The sequence below is a fragment of the Amblyomma americanum genome, chromosome 6, assembly GCF_052857255.1.
Source record: "Amblyomma americanum isolate KBUSLIRL-KWMA chromosome 6, ASM5285725v1, whole genome shotgun sequence".
NCBI classification, from domain to species: Eukaryota; Metazoa; Arthropoda; class Arachnida; order Ixodida; family Ixodidae; genus Amblyomma; species Amblyomma americanum.
Window position 1 is genome coordinate 7,403,585 of NC_135502.1, and position 17,665 is coordinate 7,421,249.

At 46.8% G+C, this 17,665-nt stretch overlaps 1 protein-coding gene across 2 annotated transcripts; it reads right to left on the minus strand.

The window, feature by feature from the left end:
- Positions 1-558: 558 nt before the first annotated feature.
- Pp2A-29B (Protein phosphatase PP2A regulatory subunit A) lies at positions 559-17,273 on the minus strand. 2 transcript variants are annotated; one of them, XM_077668393.1, is made up of 8 exons: positions 17,078-17,273; positions 14,005-14,095; positions 11,353-11,453; positions 10,805-11,185; positions 5,901-6,910; positions 3,424-3,515; positions 941-971; positions 561-853 (listed from the first exon to the last, which is right to left on the minus strand). In XM_077668393.1, exons 1-8 carry the CDS (start codon positions 17,159-17,161, stop codon positions 805-807), a joined length of 1,839 nt encoding a protein of 612 aa, XP_077524519.1. In that variant the 5' UTR covers positions 17,162-17,273; the 3' UTR covers positions 561-804. The 2 variants fall into 2 exon arrangements, with proteins under 2 accessions (XP_077524520.1, XP_077524519.1); XM_077668394.1 differs by lacking the exon at positions 941-971 and having other exon boundaries at positions 559-853.
- Between the last annotated feature and the right edge of the window lie 392 nt (positions 17,274-17,665).

A 17,665-nucleotide genomic window follows, 5' to 3' on the forward strand; every position in this document is an offset into this window, starting at 1 on the left:
ACAGGCATCCCGATCCCAATCTTGAAATTACCCCTAAACTAGTTGGCATCCAGCAAAGGAAAATTTGAACCCAATCATTCAAGCAAAACATTTCATCAAGAAAACTGTGTTATGGACAAACCTTCTCATGAAGAAGCGTTACTTTTTGGGTAAGTTGGTTCATGCCTTTGAAAATTTTTGAGTACATGAAAAAACACATTACAGCTGCCTGTGTGTGTCCCCTTTCATGTCCTGTCTGTCGTGCAAGAAAAAATTTTCAAAAATTGTTTTGAAACCACTACAGACTCTTAGAGAAATAAACGCTCCATAGGGAACTACTGACCAACCGTTACATTTAGAAAATATACTTGTCTCTCCTGCACAATGCCATGCACAGCATAGTAAAAAGAGATACAGAACAAACCAGAGCATTCAACCTTTTGGTCTCTATTGATACTGAAAGAAAATGTGGTGGGCAAAATTTTTCCAACTGCTCCAGCTAAGAAGTGAAATGTTGAGAGTAATAGCAGTGTTACCAAAGTGACCAAATCACAACACAATAAAAAAAAACACAAGAAATGTGGCCTTGTGAATAATGTTTTACTAATCTGTAATGACCTCTTCACAAGCTTAGTGACGAGAACTTGGTTACATTTCCTTTTTTCCCCTTCAGTGCATTTGGCTATTCTCCCAATTCCTCACTCATGCCACTAGGATGGGCAGTAATGCTCTGGCCAGCAGGGCAGCGAAGGGAGGCCACTGGTTGTGGTGTGTGAGTGTGTGTACAATGTGCTGCAGCGGGCGGACACTTTTTATTGTCACAGGCTAAGACGGGGTCTGAACAGCAGGTTGGCCGGGGAGGTTCACGGCACTACTGCAAAAGCAAAACAGTAACAAAAAGCACACAGTCAATACATTTGTCCACAAGTGTTAGCCCCCTCTACGCCCCCAGCAAGCCTACCTTGGCGGCTGTTTTCCACTGTCTTTCCCTGCTGGAAGTCATAAAGCATAGTTGAAACGTTACCTCACATTTTTCTAATTTCGTCATCAACATCTGCTACAGCTTGTACTGAGCTAAACTTTACACAAACAGCAAGGTTAACTCTGCCAGGTTCTTTGCAAAATGCAAAAGCTGGGTATTTTGCTACTCTGTAGAAATTTGTTCAGCACTATAATGCTTTCATTGCTGAAAAAAATTTGCAGTTGTGAGGTTGGAATATTTTATCTTGACATCCCGATTCAAACTCATGTCTGTGATGACGCTAGGGGGGCCTCCTTTGGTTGGTTTTCCACACTTAGCTCTAATATTCCTCCTTGCATTTCTTGACATCACTGTCATTTAGTCGTGGGAACAGTCTGTGGAGGCAATACCCATCTCATTTGTCGCTGTTTTCTAGTTTATATCAGCTGTTTTCAGCAAAAGTAGCCTCTGCATTATAAAAAACAATACCATATTTACTTGTGTAGTTTGCGCACCCCTAATTCCCTACCAAGGTTTATAAAAAGTTTTACTCTCATATTATGCGCTCCCTGCTGAGAAAGCACTCCAGCATGCACATGGGTGCACACGTGGCAGGCTTTCGCAGATCGGCATGGCCGTGTCACTGCATGCGGCTGCGAAGGGCGAGTAAGTCGGCAATTCGGAAATTCCTCCCGGAAAAAAAGTAAACTGCGTGCTGTTTATCCGGTTCGTTCGCGCCGGCAGATCGCTTTCCCATACAATCAGCTGTGACAGTTAACTTCCCGCAACCTTCAGAGCGTGCGTCGCGCCAGAATCCGAAACTACAAAACCATCTGTTTGTCGTTACGCAACCAGGTTGCACGTGAGGCCACAGTTTTATTGCACTGATTTCCATTCGCCTGTGACTGCTGGTTTTACGATCATATTGCTCCGCGTTTATTGTTTTTGTTTTAAGCTGCGCACACTTCGTCATGCCATCACACGGGGAACTACGCAACATAAGTCTGGGGCGGGCACAAGTTGCGGAGTCAACTTATACGCAATAGTATTCCATATACACTGTAGAATTTTTTAGGATGTGTTTGCGAAATCTCCACGTAATTTGTGCAGCCCCGTTTTGAAACCTTAATGAGAAAAGACGTGCGCAAATTGCGTGAGTAAATACGATAACCGATAGAAGTAGGCTAACCTGAATTGCACCTATCTGCTCATTAAAATGCCACAGTACACAAGTACTCATAACTTGAGTGCGCAATAAATGTGGTTTCCATGCTACATATTCAGTAGCAACTTTAAAAGGAAAATTTTAGCAGAAAGCAGTGTTTCTTTGGTGTCATGTCAGTGTCTCGGCTACCAGCACTACTGGAGGAGAAATTCCGCAACTTGGAGCAAGCAGACATAGGAAGATACTGATATCTGGCGGTACGAAATCTCAGCGTTGGCACCAGAAATGCCTCACAGATGGGGATAGTTGGGGACCAATTACTAGCCGTGCACTAGCAGCAATTTCCAGATTCATCAGCGCTGCTCTGCCCCGCCATAGGCACGGCTCGTTTCTGTGAAGTCAGAAGTCCCCGTGCTATCTGCCCTCCGTAACCCTGCAGTATGTTCCCGTCATCACTGAATAGGACAATTAGCTATAGACAGGGGACAATCCTCAACACATCCACGATCTCTTCAAACCTCTCGATATAGACACCAGTTCATATGCCCTGATGATTGGTCACCCTCTCCTGTGGGCGCTGAACGACAAAGCCGGTAGACGGTGATCTGATGCCATGCAAGTGCTATTTTGTGGTTCGGGCTTAACAGTACTTGTATTTAAAAGTATTAAAATCAATTTACAGCTAAAGTATATTATATTCGAACACTCATTGACCTAAAATCTCATATTCACGCATCATTTTGTAAATGTCTACCGACGCACACCTAACCTCAGCGACAAACTCATAAGCCAATTCAGAAATCACAGCCATGCCATCAAAAAGGTTTTACAGTACTGCTTAAAGCCCTTAATACCTGTGAATGCTAAGCAAAGACATGGTTACAGTTTATCGAAAGCATGCTGGCAAAATGCGGTTCTAAACATGAGTGACAGTGCTATTCTCCCGTGCACAAAATGCATCTCAGCGCTAGTATTCTTTGTGGCTTGGAACCCAGCCATAGATCAAACCGAATGAAAACTGGCTCACTGACGCCAAGAAAATAGTCATGGGCAGTAGTAAGAGGAGAGCTCAAGCACTTCCATCTCCCAACTCTCCTATACAAAAACACCAAGAAGCAGAGGTTGGCAAATTATCATAAGACCACTGTAGCAATTACCAAAATATTAGCCAGCTATCTTACCAAAGCAGGAGGCTGTGCTTACCAAAGAACAATTGGTCTAGCATGAGACAAAATTAAGGGCCCATGAGGTACGCTGCTACACAAAGACCCGGCTAGTAAAATTGAATGAGGTACGATTCTCCCGAGAGTGCACTCACCAGCCAAGGCTTCGGAAGCAAAGTACCTAACATCAACGTCAGGATCTGTGTTCAGCTTCTCCAGGCAGGGCTTCACCTGGCTTTGCAGTACCCTGCACAAAACCAAACTCCAGTCTTAACTCTTTCTTTACCGTGGGGAAAGTGACCGTTTCTTGCAGGTTTGAGTAGCTTTTTTTTTTCTTCAAAAACTACTGCATTCAAAACTTAATGCAATAAACAAAACCAAAGATAAATAAATTTGCTTTCTAGGCACATTAAATTGAATAACAAATTGCATGTCGCAACAAAAAATTATATTTGGCAAAAACAAGATTTCAGTAAAAAACTGAACAAAACTTGTAGACACACGCCTGTATCTAAAAGAAAAAGAAGAAAGCATTAAGAATTTTCTGAAACATGAAAACTGTTGGTATTCTATTGGCCGCAATGTGAAAAAAATCAAACTTCCATCTTGAATAGTATTCTTGTTACAAAATATCTGGGAACCTTATAGTTGGGCACCTGTAGCGCAGCCGGCTGTGTTGCAGGTTGGTTTCCATTGTCTTGACAAAAAGGCAGTATCTTCAGACTCTCTGCTGCTCAAGTCATCGATAAAGTAAATCGCAGACTAAGCGGAGCCCTGATATTTGCGACGTTTCAGAGCGTACATCGCGCATGCGGAGGCTTCCAAGCGACTTCGACGATACAGTGTCTTCGGAGCACCAAAAAATGCTGCCTTGCAGAAAAAAAAAAACTACATCAACAACAAAATTGATGTCTCCAATTACAAGCTGGATGATACAGCGTGCCCGTGAGCAACAAAAAAGGGTCCGAAGTTGAGCGGCGAAGTCACCGTTCACTGGCTACCATGTTTTGCTGTCATTTGACACACTAGGATTTATGAATGTTCGGTATTGCATTGAAGCATATAAAAGTGAAATTTTGTATTTAATCATTCAGTGCATTTCCAAATAAGAATGCCAAATTTCACTGCTCTATGACAAAAATTAAAAATTGGCCTTTGATCCTCACCTCCTCCCTTAAAATGGCCCCTTAAGAAAGTAATCATCCATTAGCAACCACCCATGTCTGGCCATACGGCTGCAAAAGAAGCTATACAGTTATTACAAAAGCTTCGCAGTTGAAGAAAAATTAGTCTTGGCATGAGGATTCAGCTCGGCTCCACTGCTTGTGCACAGCAGTCACTCTACCAACTAAGTAGAATCTCAAATATGACTTTCAGGAGACGGCATGAAACAGTCGTATAATTGAAAACCTCGCACAACCGACGCTTCGTGCAACAATCGCGTCCACTACTGTGGCTTTCAAAAAAATTATTTTCTCCAAACGTTATAAAGGCGTCCTTTTCATTATGCGAGAATTAGTTCTGAGACCGCGCATAGCAAAGCTTTTCGGTGTTGAAGAAGAGACTTTATACTAGGAGTATGTGTGCTCCCGACCCTCAAATTCAGAAGAGGTCACATGCACCACAAGAACAATTATTTGGACGACACGCAAGAAATACGGCTGCTCCAACACTACAAAAACATTTTGCAGCATGCAGTACAGCACGCAGCGACAGTCTGTGTGTGTCTTCTCCTGGTCCTGAGTCCTTTTTCGGTGCTTTTTTTCTTCTCTTGAGAAGTATGACCATGCCAGTAGCATTTCTTTCTGTTCAGACTTCCTCTAGAACCGCTCTCACTCCGCAGCAGCAAGCAGCAATGTCTGTACTGGGAATGCGCATTACAAAGGAAAAAAAAACATGATGTTTGCTTGCGACGCGAATGGGCCGGCGGCGTGCTTTATGCAGTGATGTGTGGCCCACCAGGTGATAGTGTGCCGCTCACCCCTGGCTCACTCGGTATCGCTAGTCCTAATGTTTTCCGCACCGAAGCTGTAGAGGAGAGTGCTGTCAAACTAGCCACCAATGATGACAAAAATGTCTAACCTAGTCACCGCTTCTACAATAACTTCATGCTGGTATGAACATACAACTGATTTCCCTACCGCCTTCATCAGCACAAGCATGCAGAAAAACGAGCCTGGCAAGCCACCTTGCACTGATGGTCACAGGTCGCATGCGCAGAGTCCGAGCCGTCAGCAGAACCATCATTACAATTCGTCGTGCACTCGATCATATCGTTGCACGCGAGTCTCCGGCGCGATTCCGATCTGGAACCAGCTCGGTTGACGTCAGATATGCCAACAAAGTGCTCCGCCAGCATCTCTCATTCTGGACAGTTCCTGCCAGCCGTTGTACGAAGTGGGGCATGCACATTTGTCAGTCGTATAATCGAAAATGCGGGTCGTCGCATGAATGGTGGACGGTGGACGCACAATCGAGGTTCCACTCCAGGCTAATCAGGATGGCTAGCAGATGGCAGGGTGAAGCCAACCTCTCTGTTCCTATACATACATTTTCTCACTTCTGCAATTATTCAGATAACAAGGGTTTACCATTCACAGAGACTGCACACAATATGAGATGGAGCACTCACTGGGGATCCAGCAGGGGGGCAATGCGCTGCAGGGTCTTGGCCACGTTGAAACGCACATTGGCCACTGAGTCAGCAGCCAGGCCGAGCACAGTGGTGAGCATGAGGCGGCCGGTGATCTCGCCACCGCAGGCCTCAGCCAGCACGTTGATGCAGAAGAGGCAGGTCATGCGGTGCAGGTAGTTCTGGTCACGCGACATGGTCAGCACCTTGGGGATGACCGTGGCCTGTGCCCAGTCACGGCCAAACTTGTCGACCAGCTTGCGCAGGTTCAGGGTGGCCGCCTCGCGGATGGCAAACACATGGTCCACCAGCCACGTCATACACAGCGCATTGAGCTTCTCGTCGAAAAACTCAACGCCCAGCTGCCCGGCCAGCAGGGGCATGTACTCAATGATGGCCAAGCGCACGCGCCACTTCGAGTCCTCAGCCAGCTCAACGATGGCCGGCAGCAGGGACTGGGAAAGCTGCTGGATGCCGATCACCTCGTTGACGCAATCCAGGTTGGAGATGATGTTCAGCCGCACCTCGGGGCACTCGTCCTTGAGCTGCGACAGGAAGAGTGGCAGCAAGTGTTCGACGGTGTTCTGCTTGCCCAGGATGGGCGACAGGCCCATGATGACAGAGGCCAGGGCTGACTTGACATGCTGGTTGGGGTCTGACACGAGGTCCTTGACACAGGGCAGGATGTTGCTCATGATCACCTGCTCCTGCACCTCAGCGGGCAAGTTCTGACAGAAGTCGCGGACCTTGTGAGCGGCGGCTGCACGCACCTCAGCCTCGCAGTCCTTGAGGAGGTTCTGGAAGGCCAGCACTAGGTCGGCGCGAGTTACCTCGGGCCCCAGGGCCTTCTGGAGGTCAGTGAAGCGGTCGGCCACCATATAGCGCACCCGCCAGCTCTTGTCCTCAGCAGCCTGGCGTAGGGTGGGCAGCAGCAGAGGCTCCAGCTCCTCCCGGGGCAGCAGGCCTGCCAGTGACACACACGCCTCCACCGCCAACAGACGCACGCTGTCCTGCAGACACACAGTGCACAAGCGCAAAAAGAATGAAGACAAAGCTTCATCTGGGAATGATGGGACAAGCAAGTGCAGGACCATTATAAATATAGAGGAATCTTCATGGTGTTGAAAGTAAGTTTATTGGGTGCACTGCACATACCGAGGACATCTATTATCGTGATCAGGCAGACTTTTTATTAAAATACAGTCGACTCCCGTTAATACGAAGTTCACGGGGACCTCAAACAACTTTGAATTAAACAAACTTCCAATTAAGCTCAAAACAAACAACAGCACTTTATTAGTAGCGAAATCGAGTGTTTTCTTTAAGAAAAATAGTCGGTCATCTTCCTCCGCTTCTTCTTGCTGAATCGCAGTGCTGAAAGCAAGTTCTGCAGGCTGTAGATGTGGCGGAACGCTTCTTCAGCGTCGCCTTCAGTGGCAAAGAAGCGCTCCACGAGAGCAAGGCCCGCAGCTGCATCGGCAGCCTTAGGTTGCGGCTCGTCTTCAACGTCATCGTCGCTTTCCTGGGTCGCTTCCTGGGGCCGAATAATCTCTACAATATCGTTATCCGTCGGTGCACCACACGTTTCGACCGCCTTGTCTACAGCGACGTAATCTTCAAAATTGACGCCCCCAAGAGCATCACCACAATCAGTGCCGTCAAGCTCGCTTGTTGACGCTTCCTCCGATGTGATTGCAGAGGCATCCTCCGAAGAAGCTGCCACAAAACCGCAAGCCCTGAAGCAGTTTGCGACTGTTTTTTGCTTCACACGATCCCATGCTCACGCTAACATGTGGATGACACTGAGCAGGCTCACCTCGTATTTCGTGGAGTTGTCCATACACAAAATCGTGCGCTCGAGGAGGGGCGGCTTGCACAGGACCTTAATATTTTTGATGATGCCTTGGTCCATTGGCTGCAAAACAGATGTTGTGTTTGCAGGCAAAAATGCGAGGCATATTTTGCACTCAAGGCTGGCACATCTACGTGAGCACTGCAGTGATCCACAAGGAACAACACCTTGCGGTTCGAAGAAGCAAACTTGAGCTCCAATTTGGTTATCCAGCTCTTGAAGATTTTGGCTGTCATCCACGCTTTTCTGTTCGACTCATAGTCCACAGGCAGCGTCTTTACGCCAACATCTTGGCTTGGCGGCTTTCCTGATCACAAGTAAGTGACATCGTTCCGTCCCAGTCATGTTAGCCACGATCAGCACAGACACCCTCTCCTTGCTGCGTTTTCCCCCAGCACAGTCGTCGTCCTTGAATGTCAGGGTCTTCTCTGGTAGAAGCCGATAAAAGAGTGCAGTCTCATATGCTTGAAGATGTCTTCCGGCTTGTATTCGCTGAGATATTCACGCAGCTTTTCGTCCTTCCACGTGGCGCATGTTTCCTGGTTAACGGACACTTTTTCACCACACACGCTCTTAAAAACAAGGTCATGGCGATGTTTTAAGCGCGTCAGCCATCCATCTGACGAAACGAAGTCATCGATCCCCAACATTTCTGCAAGTGTTCGGGCTTTCATTCCAAAGTTGTCTCCATTGAGAGGAAGTTTGTTGCTCTGGGCCTCCGTAATCTATACCAGCAGAGAGCCTTCTCCAACTCTGGGTAAGCGCCGGTGCGCATTTGCTTCCGAGACATCTTGAACTTGTCGTTCTCAAATGCACCCATTATTGTGCGCTTGTTCTTGATGAAGTTTGAGAGCGTGTTCGGCTTGATTCCAAAATTCCGCGCAATGTCTTGTTTGGCGGCACCTCCCTTATCAACTTCCTTTGAAACCTCGACTTTCGTTGCCAGGTCGAGCATGCGATAAGAGCCGCGGTTTGCCATGGCTATCAACGGTGGGACTACGTACACTCAATTCCGAAGGGTAGGATCGCCCGTGGAACAACCTAGCCAACGAGCTACCCACACAATGCAACAAAGGCGCTCGGCCAACACACGCCTCGACATACGCTGCGCACGCTGCATGCCTAATCTCGCACAATCTCGCCACTGCCAGTATTCAGCACTGCGTGCACCTATGACACCCGCGTGGCCTCCGCGATCAGCTCCGGCCACGCGTGGCAGCCGCTTCGCCTCCCGCCGGAGCTGATCGCGGAGACCACTGCAGTGAATAATCGCGCAATGAATAATCGCGCCGCTCCAAGAAGGGCGGCGCTGCGGACAGCTGCGATGGCGATGACACCAATGCGGAGCACGAAGCTGTTGTAGCACTTGAAAAATTGCGCATTCTACCAAAGAATGACGGTCACCTCAAGAATCCCGACTGACTTTAACTTCCAATTAAACAATATTACTGGATGAGGACTTCGAATTATAGAGCGATTTCTTCCATAGGATTACATGCAAAACTGACGGGACCAGCTTTTCACTTCTAATTAACCGAAAATTCCAATTAAGCGGGTTCGAATTATCGGGAGGCGACTGTACAGTAGAACCTCATTTACCATATAAACGTATGTAAGGGCTGCATTTTTTGCTCAAGATCTGAGGGCCAATTTTCGGGGTGCAGCCCATACATGCAATGTGCGAGGGAAAAAAAAACTTTTTATGTAAAAAAACACCAATCAGGGAATGAACAGCATTTATTCGACGTTCAATAGTCACTCGCGGAGTATTCAGACTACGAGCTGGTGCTGTGCTCGGGAGCACACTCATACCACAAGAAGTCGCGCAGCATATCCACTGTCAATGTATAGCCGTTGGTCTGCGCTTCCATCACTTAGCAGAGCAGCTATTTTCAGCAGCCAGGCTTTTTGGCGTCAAAGGAGCGGTTTTAGACAAGGCGTGAAGGCATTCCCGTCCTTGCGCATTAAGTAGACATCAAATGTGCCTCAAAAACGATGGTTTGGACGAAGCACTATAAATATGTCTGTTCCGACCTTCGAAGATGTTTTGCAGTGCGCAGTGTGACCACGACAGCGACATGTCTTTGTGTTCAGACTTCCTCTAGAACCGCTGTCACTCCGCAGCGGCAGGCAGCACTGTCTGTAATGGGAATTCACATCATGGAAGAAAAAAAGAAAACACGATGTTCGCCTGTGACGAACGCGCCAGCAGTGCGCTTTCTGCAGCAATGTTCCACCCACCAGGTGACAGCGCCCTGCTTGAACCTGGCTCGCTTGTTGTTGTTAGGACTAACATGCTCCGTATTGAATCTACATTGGAAACTGCTTTCGAACTAGCTGCCAATGAACAAAGAAATGTCAAATCTTGTTACCAGCAATAACTTCATGCTGGTATCAACGTACAGCTGATTTTCCTAATGCTTTTGTGAGCGAAGCGCATGGAAAAACGGGCCAGGCGAGCCGCCTCGCACCTATGTCTGCAGGTCGCCTGCATGGAGTCTGAGACATCCACGGAGCAGTCATTACAAACAGTCGTGCACTTGACTGCATCAGTGCACGCATGTCTCCATCTTCATTCTGGTCTGGAACCAACTTTGTTGATGCACCAGTGTCTCTCATTCCACATGGTTCCCGCTAGCCAATGTATGAATGCATATTTTTTCATCGTATAATCTAGGCTTGTAATTCACTATCCCTATGGGAGATTCGCTGGGCCCGCGGCAATCCGTCGTAAAATGCGGGTCGTCGTGTGAATGGGGCCACATAATTGGGGTTCCACTGTATTTTGGTCACTGCATACCTTAAAAACTGTCAGGTTTGACCCTTTCTGAATTCACTATACCGTCACTACGAAAACTGTGCCCTCTAACTATGTATCTCGATATCATCATAGATGCCAAAATTGTGAGCTGAATGGCAGGAAAAATATTTTGAACTACAACCTTCTCATCAATAAATACCACTTCTGCTGCCGAACAAAATCAACTGAGACAAAGAAAACCATTCAATCGATTTTCACCAAGAAAATAAATTTGTTGCAGTTGTCCCTCACCTGCTCGTCCTGAGCCAGGTAACCCCACATGGCCACCAGGTCCCCTTTGAGCCACTCGGGCTCGACAGCCTGGGCCAGCTCGCCGAGCTTGGAGGCCGCCGCACGCCGTACCATAGGTGTGTCGTCCTGGCACAGGTTCCGGAAGTGGCTCCGCAGTTCCGCTTTGACAGCGGGCGTCACGCGCGGGTAGCACACTGCAAACAGGCCGCATGCTGACGTCCGCGACGTGAACCAGTCGCCCGAGGCGAGCCGCTTCACCAGCGGTACGAAGTACTGCTCCAAGTCAGCTGGGCTGTGCTGCTGTGAGATGGCGCGCAGGGACTCTACCGCCTTGTCCCGCACCACCGTCTCCTCAACAGTGGCCAGGCTCTCAAGGGGGGGCTGCACACGCACACACATTCAGGAGACTGTGCTGGTCAGTCTAGGAGGAATAGTCTGCTTAAAATCATGACCACAGTGCACAATTAAGAGAAATTTGAATGCTTTTGGAGTATTCAGCAGTTAACCATTCTCATGTGCACTCAAAACAGTGTCGGAACATCGCTCACCAGGAGGCAGTGGACAAATTCGGCGCCGCCAACCAGAGGGGTGAAGTTGCCCAGTTGCTCGGCCAGCGCCAAAAGCACCTCATCCTCATCGTAGATGGTGTCTGCAGCACACCAAGAGACAAGACACACCTTGTTTCATCTGTATACTCTGAGCTAAACCACAATGTGCCAGTACTTCATATTTCTTGCAATACGAGGCACTGCATCGCTACACAGGCGCTACCAGCAAGCAATCGAAAGCGTTACCTTCCACAAAGGACCCAAAAGAATGCTATGGAAAATTATGCACAGAGATGGTACGGTGTGCAATGAAGTCTTGTCTATCACAAGAGGTTGTGTTTACCTTTGACCATGCCTAGGGCAGCCAGAGAGGTCGGCTTGTTCATGCCACCACATGCGAGCGACAGTGACAGAAAAGTGTGGTGCACTGAAGCAGAACAAAGCCTCTCACAAGAGCTAAGGCTACTTTACAAGGAATTTCCCTTCCTGGCCCTACTTCAAATGCTTACAGCCAGGATTGTGGAATGTCAACTGGAACACCATACTTCAGGTGCATTAAATTGAGAGGAAAAGAATCAAAGCCCTCACCCTTCCCTTTTCTTTTTTTCACATTCAGGAAGGATTCTACCTACAAAAAAGGCCCACCCCAAGCCACTTCAGCAATCTGAAATGTTACTAGAGGAGAATGGTTAATCCTGTCCAAGTCCATAAGAAGTGCATAATGAATCCCTGCACCCAGTTCAATTCCAGAATGACAGCTCCACAACCCTCACACAACTGCCACTTGTCCTGAAGTATGAACAAACAAAATGGACCACTTGCACAGCAGCTGCACACTCCACTGAACTATCAGTGGCTGTGAGGGGAATCTAGTATAGGTACTAGGTGCTGCCAATCATGGGTGATTGAATAGAGCTCACAAAGGTTAGTGGAGCCCAGTGCACCCTTTAACATGGTGCGCTCATGTGCAGTGCGTTTTTAGAAGTGATAACTGACACAGACTGCAAGAGGTACAATGAATCTAGTAACTTCAAAATTAGTTTCTTTGAACTAATACCTGGCTCTGCAAACATGGAAGGTATAGAGAAGACCCCCTTCAATTCAAACCCTGCCTAATTTGAACAAATTGTTGATCTTTGGGTTCACATTAATGAAAGTTTAACCTATATTGTTAACCAGGAAATGGAAGCATTGAGCTAGTGAGCTGGTAAAATGATGCTCCAGAGTACTGCTGACACAGAAAGCACAGCCAACTTGGCGTAGGCACAGATAGGAAGATGCATACAGCAGCAACAGGTGAAGGAGTCAGCCTAAAAAGGTTCAAAATGCTTCCGACAGCCTGTTCCTACATTTTTCAATCTTATGCCCCCATATGTGGTGGCATCAGGAACACTAGGTCATTTGTAAACACTAGCTCATTCCTGAACAATAAATAAAGAGGGTATATTACAAAATCACAGAACAGAAAAAAAAAACCACACACACTGTACCGGCTGTTACACGTAACACAGGCCAAGCCTTGAACAAAAAGATCACATACAGATTAAATAAGACGCACATTGCAGGCATTGGTGCTGTGCAAATCAGATTACGCTTTTATCCAAACCACATAGGCTAATTATTTTTAATTATTGTAATTCATTGATCACTCATCTCGAGCAGGATGGTAATTTGAAAGGTTGTAGAAAATATGCTCAGAAACAACAGATCCATTCATGCTAACAACCAGTAATATCGCAGCTCTGTACTTGTATTGCAATGCTCTCATGAGTGCTTTTAAGCCCACACACACTGGATATGAGAAAGTGACAACCCTCTTATTTCAGTGGACAAAGCAGAAAGAGACTGTTTTAAATGACCATTTCTAACCTATAGGGGTGATAATGCAAATGCTCATCCAGGCCAAGAGTGCACTGTGTGTGGCTTTGGTATAACGCAGGTACTTGTTCCAAGATACATGCGATGGTAGTAGGCCAATAAGATAGAGTGAATGCAGGCCTTGATGTGAATCATCAGGCCAACAGTGAAATAGCCATCTGGGGACTTTGTTCATTGAAGAACTACATTAAAGCACTTTAATACAGGAGTAGAATTGCAAAACCACATGGCTTTTTTTAATCATTCATAACAGTATCTTTAATCATTGGACAAGCAGATCGCCTAGGAGCTATCCTGCCGCTAACAAGCAAAATGGGTGTTTCTGAATGCACCCTATAACATTTTGAATCACTAAAGTGCTCTGAACTGAGTAGTAATGAAATGTGCAATTTAAATGAGTCACTCATTGAGCAAGAGGGTGGGGCAATCAAATTTATAAACGGTTTCATTTTTATGTGACACATTTTCAATTGTTTCTTAAGTTAACCTTGACCTGTGTTATGCGAAACACCCAGATTTACAACCTACAGAACTATGCAATATGCAAATGTGTGCAACTGGCCTGGTAGTCGAGGCACCATACATGTTGAGCCACACCACTCTCTATGCCTTCTACCATGCTAACAATGCTGACATGTCAGCAAAGAAAGTCACAGGGCCAAAAAGAACTACAGATCAAGAAACAAGTTACTTGAGAACCCTCTGGCTGTTAAGCACATTAGTGCAAAAGATGAGAAAAGAAAAAAAAAATATTGTCAGGAAAAACTGACGCACCAGTGAGGAAGGGAATGAGCTCGCTGCGGGTCCTCTCCACACCAAGGGCCAGTGCAATGGTTGACAGCTTCTTGATGCTGTTGAGACGTAGCTGAAGAGAGGCACAATTACTTTGCTTTACATAGAGCAGGCAAACCCACTATTTTTCATAACCAAAATAATGGCCAATAAATGTTTGCTACAGTTTAGTCACCCACTAAGCATAGTAGTAGCAGAAGACCTTATTAGGCCATAATTTACAGGTTGAGCATGTTGACTGCCTGGGCGAGGAGAGGGAGGGGATAAGAACACGACTGCTGAGCATCCCGGCAATAGAAGAGGCAATGAGCTAGGTCCGCATAGTTAGAGGGGCAGTTGGGACAGGAAGGACCCCATCGATAGAACCAGAGAAAGAGGCGAGAGGGAGTGATGACTGCATTAATTTGGGTGTGCCAAGGAAGGCCAGCCTCCAGCATTGTGAGTGATGGATGAAGGGGAGGGTAGAGGAGTTTGTCGAGGAGGAGCTCGAGGTACACCTCATTTATGGTGCAACGCAGGGAGAGTCCTCCACCGTCCTCCAAGGGCTTGGGCCAGGAGATCAACGATGCCCGGTAAAGAGTACCATGGGTGAGCTAATAGGCTATCTTGTTGCCATCAATACCTGAATGCCTAGAGACCCAGCAGTAGAAAACGGTGGAAGGCTGCAGTGCGAAGGCCACTTGTTCGACCTCCTGTTGGAGTGAAGGGGCTAGGGTGCACTTTTGTATGTGGCAAATAGCAGCTTGAGAGTTGAATAGATTGTGTACCCCGGGGGAGAGGGAGGAGGGCCAATAACTGGAGGGCATGTGCAATGGTGAGGACCTTGAGGGACAATGCGTCTGGACAATGCAAGTACGGCCTGCTAGTGTGGGTTTCAGGTGTGGGGAGGCGGTGATGGTACAGAGCATAGTCGCTCGAACCTCAAGGAGCCACGAAAGAGGCATCTGTGTAAACCATACTCTGGGTATCAAAGAGAGGGGAATGACGATGGCCGACACGACGATGGCTGGCTGCAGGACGGGGACACGTTGGTCGGGAGGGGGAGGATACGAAGACTGGGAGCCGGGGTGAGGCTAAGAGAGGTAAAGGTGGAAATGGGAATGGGAGGGATACCCGCCTGAGCCAATAACCACAGACCATAATAAGTGAGGAAAAGCCGGGAAGCTGCGAGTAACGGTGCAGAGTGATGAGAACAGAGAGGATGGAGGATGGAAGAGGCCTTTGGTAAAGCGCTTATAAAATTTGCACACAAGCACTTTCCACGTGGCTATAAGATATGCATATTTGGCACAGCGTGTGCAATCAACAGTTTTGGATGTATACAGAAGAGAAAGCGAAAGAGCAGCCCATTTTTGTTTGTTTCCTAGAATTCTAAGACAATGGCAGTGTCTATTCAGCCGGCAGCCGGGAGAATGTCCTGGCTGACGTTCCCTCCCCTCTCACATCAGACTGGCTACTTAGGACATTGTGAGAGCAATTCTGTGTGCTTTGCAAGCCCCTGATTTTTCAAGCACAGTTCATTTTCCCATTGCCAGAACCACCAGATTGACCCTGCTCTTGCCAGTGATTGGCTGCAATTTGAGAGCAGCCCCTATTATTTCTTGCAGCCATTCTTGGCTACTGAGAAATTCTGAGCGCTATAGTGAACCAAGAATTGAGCTCGCTAACGAACCCTCTAATAGTGCACGCTACCTCTCTTTCTTCTTTGCTCTTCTTGCTTTTTATTATAATTTTTCCTGTGAGTATGTGCCTGGTAAACTGCACTTAATTCGACTTTCAATGCGCTAAAATTACACGCCGTAGCTAACTGCTGTGTGTTACCTGCCTCACATGAAAACTATCTCGGCTTAAGTGCGTCGCTGCTTGCAGGCACTCGTGACCCAAGAAGCAGTCCAGTTTCTGTTGATAAAAATTTATAAGTGCGATGCAACACAGAATGTCTGGAGCACTGTCTTTCCTGAAACACAACCGCGAAAAAAACAACAACTCAGTTTTCATGATGAAGTGTCACTTGGTTTTATATAGCTAATCAAAGGAGAGTGCCACGAGAATTTTAGCACCGAAATTCTCCTGGTTGCCAGCAGAATAGACACTGCCTAAGACGAATGCTTCTGATGGGCGTCTGTCGAGTAAATGAACTGCTTGCGTACAACAGCACATAATAAAGTAACTGTGTCTCAGAGGGTGGTTCAAGCACCTTATATCCCGGTTTCAGCCTGTTAAACCCGATGCAGTGCATCCTATCCAAACAACTTCTATCCGAACACTGGACACGAAGTGATAACCGAAGTGCTAGCGCACCTAATTCGTATTTGGCCGAACTACACAAATCGACCGTCGATTTTATTATTTCCCGAATTTCGCGAAAAAGGAGTTTACTGCTGTTTAGATGGGTAGCCCGTTGTGCTCTATGCGGTGCGGGCTGGGCAATATTATTCTTATTTCTTTTCATCTGTAGACTAATTTATGTTTACACGAGTACGGCCACCGAATACCTTCAACAATCGCCACTGCACGAAATCATGCTCAACGATCGCAACAATTTGGATACATTTTACAATCAAGAACCTGTCCCCCCGAACCCTCCAGCGATTACAATCAAAAGCTAAAGCTTGAGCCGGCAGCGCTAAACTAGTCGTCGACGAACGGCTCTGTAACGTTCTTTGCCGCCAGATTGCGCTATCTAAAAAGAAAAGTCCGTGTAATTATTTTCGAGACTGCATGTTTGTAACGACGCAAAGGCGGCCTTTCGTTTAGCACGACCCATGGAACTATTAGAGGCCGCAAACCGTCAAAATCGCCCACCGGCACCTCGCAGGAAGGTCTCGGCAACCGCACTGAGGAATTCACACCGCGATCAGTATTTCGCAGGCAGTAACTCAGAATGCACACCTTTACAAATATAAGTTAGGACCGAAAGCCACAGCCCCCACCCCCACACCGAAAAAGGAAAAAAAAAAGTCACAACTTGCACCGCTTTGAGCCATCGCCATACAATCCGCTAGGACTAACCTCGGAAGCCGGAGTAACGGAAACGACAAAAGCAGTGCCTCACCTGGACATCTTCATTCCTCAATTCGTCAATCAGCACGGCAATTGGATAGAGAGAATCTTCCGTGTTTGTGTCGCTCGCAGCCATTTCAGCGGATCCTCACGCAGGTCCAATGAGACCCGCTGCAATGAAAACAACACAGGCGACAGAGGCCGCAGCGAGGAGCAATACTGCGAGCCACTGGATAGATGGATCAATCAATAAGGCTGAACTCTCTAATTTGGGTGGCAGCTAACGCCATCTAGCCGTAGCATGTAAAATTTTGCTCTTGTTAAGCTACCAATAAGATAACATTCACTTGGTTATTTCTACCCGTTTAAAATAGATTTTTCCTCCACTGTACTTAAACCTCAATGCTTTGAATAAATCAACCCCGTTAGGATGAAGCTTTTTACAAAAAATTATCAATTTGAATAAATAAATAAATAAATAAATAAATAAATAAATAAATAAATAAATAAATAAATAAATAAATAAGTGTTCAGCTATAGTGCCTAGAATATACTGCCACTATATATTCTGTATATTCTAGGCACTACAGTTCGGCCAAGTCCTCCTCTCCACACGCACCACATCGTCTATCTTCTGGAA

Excerpts from the sequence above, each read along its gene's own strand:
- Pp2A-29B (XM_077668393.1), bottom strand. The coding sequence starts at position 17,161 with ATGGCTGCGAGCGACACAAACACGGAAGATTCTCTCTATCCAATTGCC. Across the intron at positions 6,911-10,804 it reads ACCTGGCTCAGGACGAGCAG|GACAGCGTGCGTCTGTTGGC; the intron begins GTGAGGGACAAC and ends GTGTGTCTGCAG. Across the intron at positions 3,516-5,900 it reads GCCCCCCTGCTGGATCCCCA|GGTACTGCAAAGCCAGGTGA; the intron begins GTGAGTGCTCCA and ends GGTTTTGTGCAG.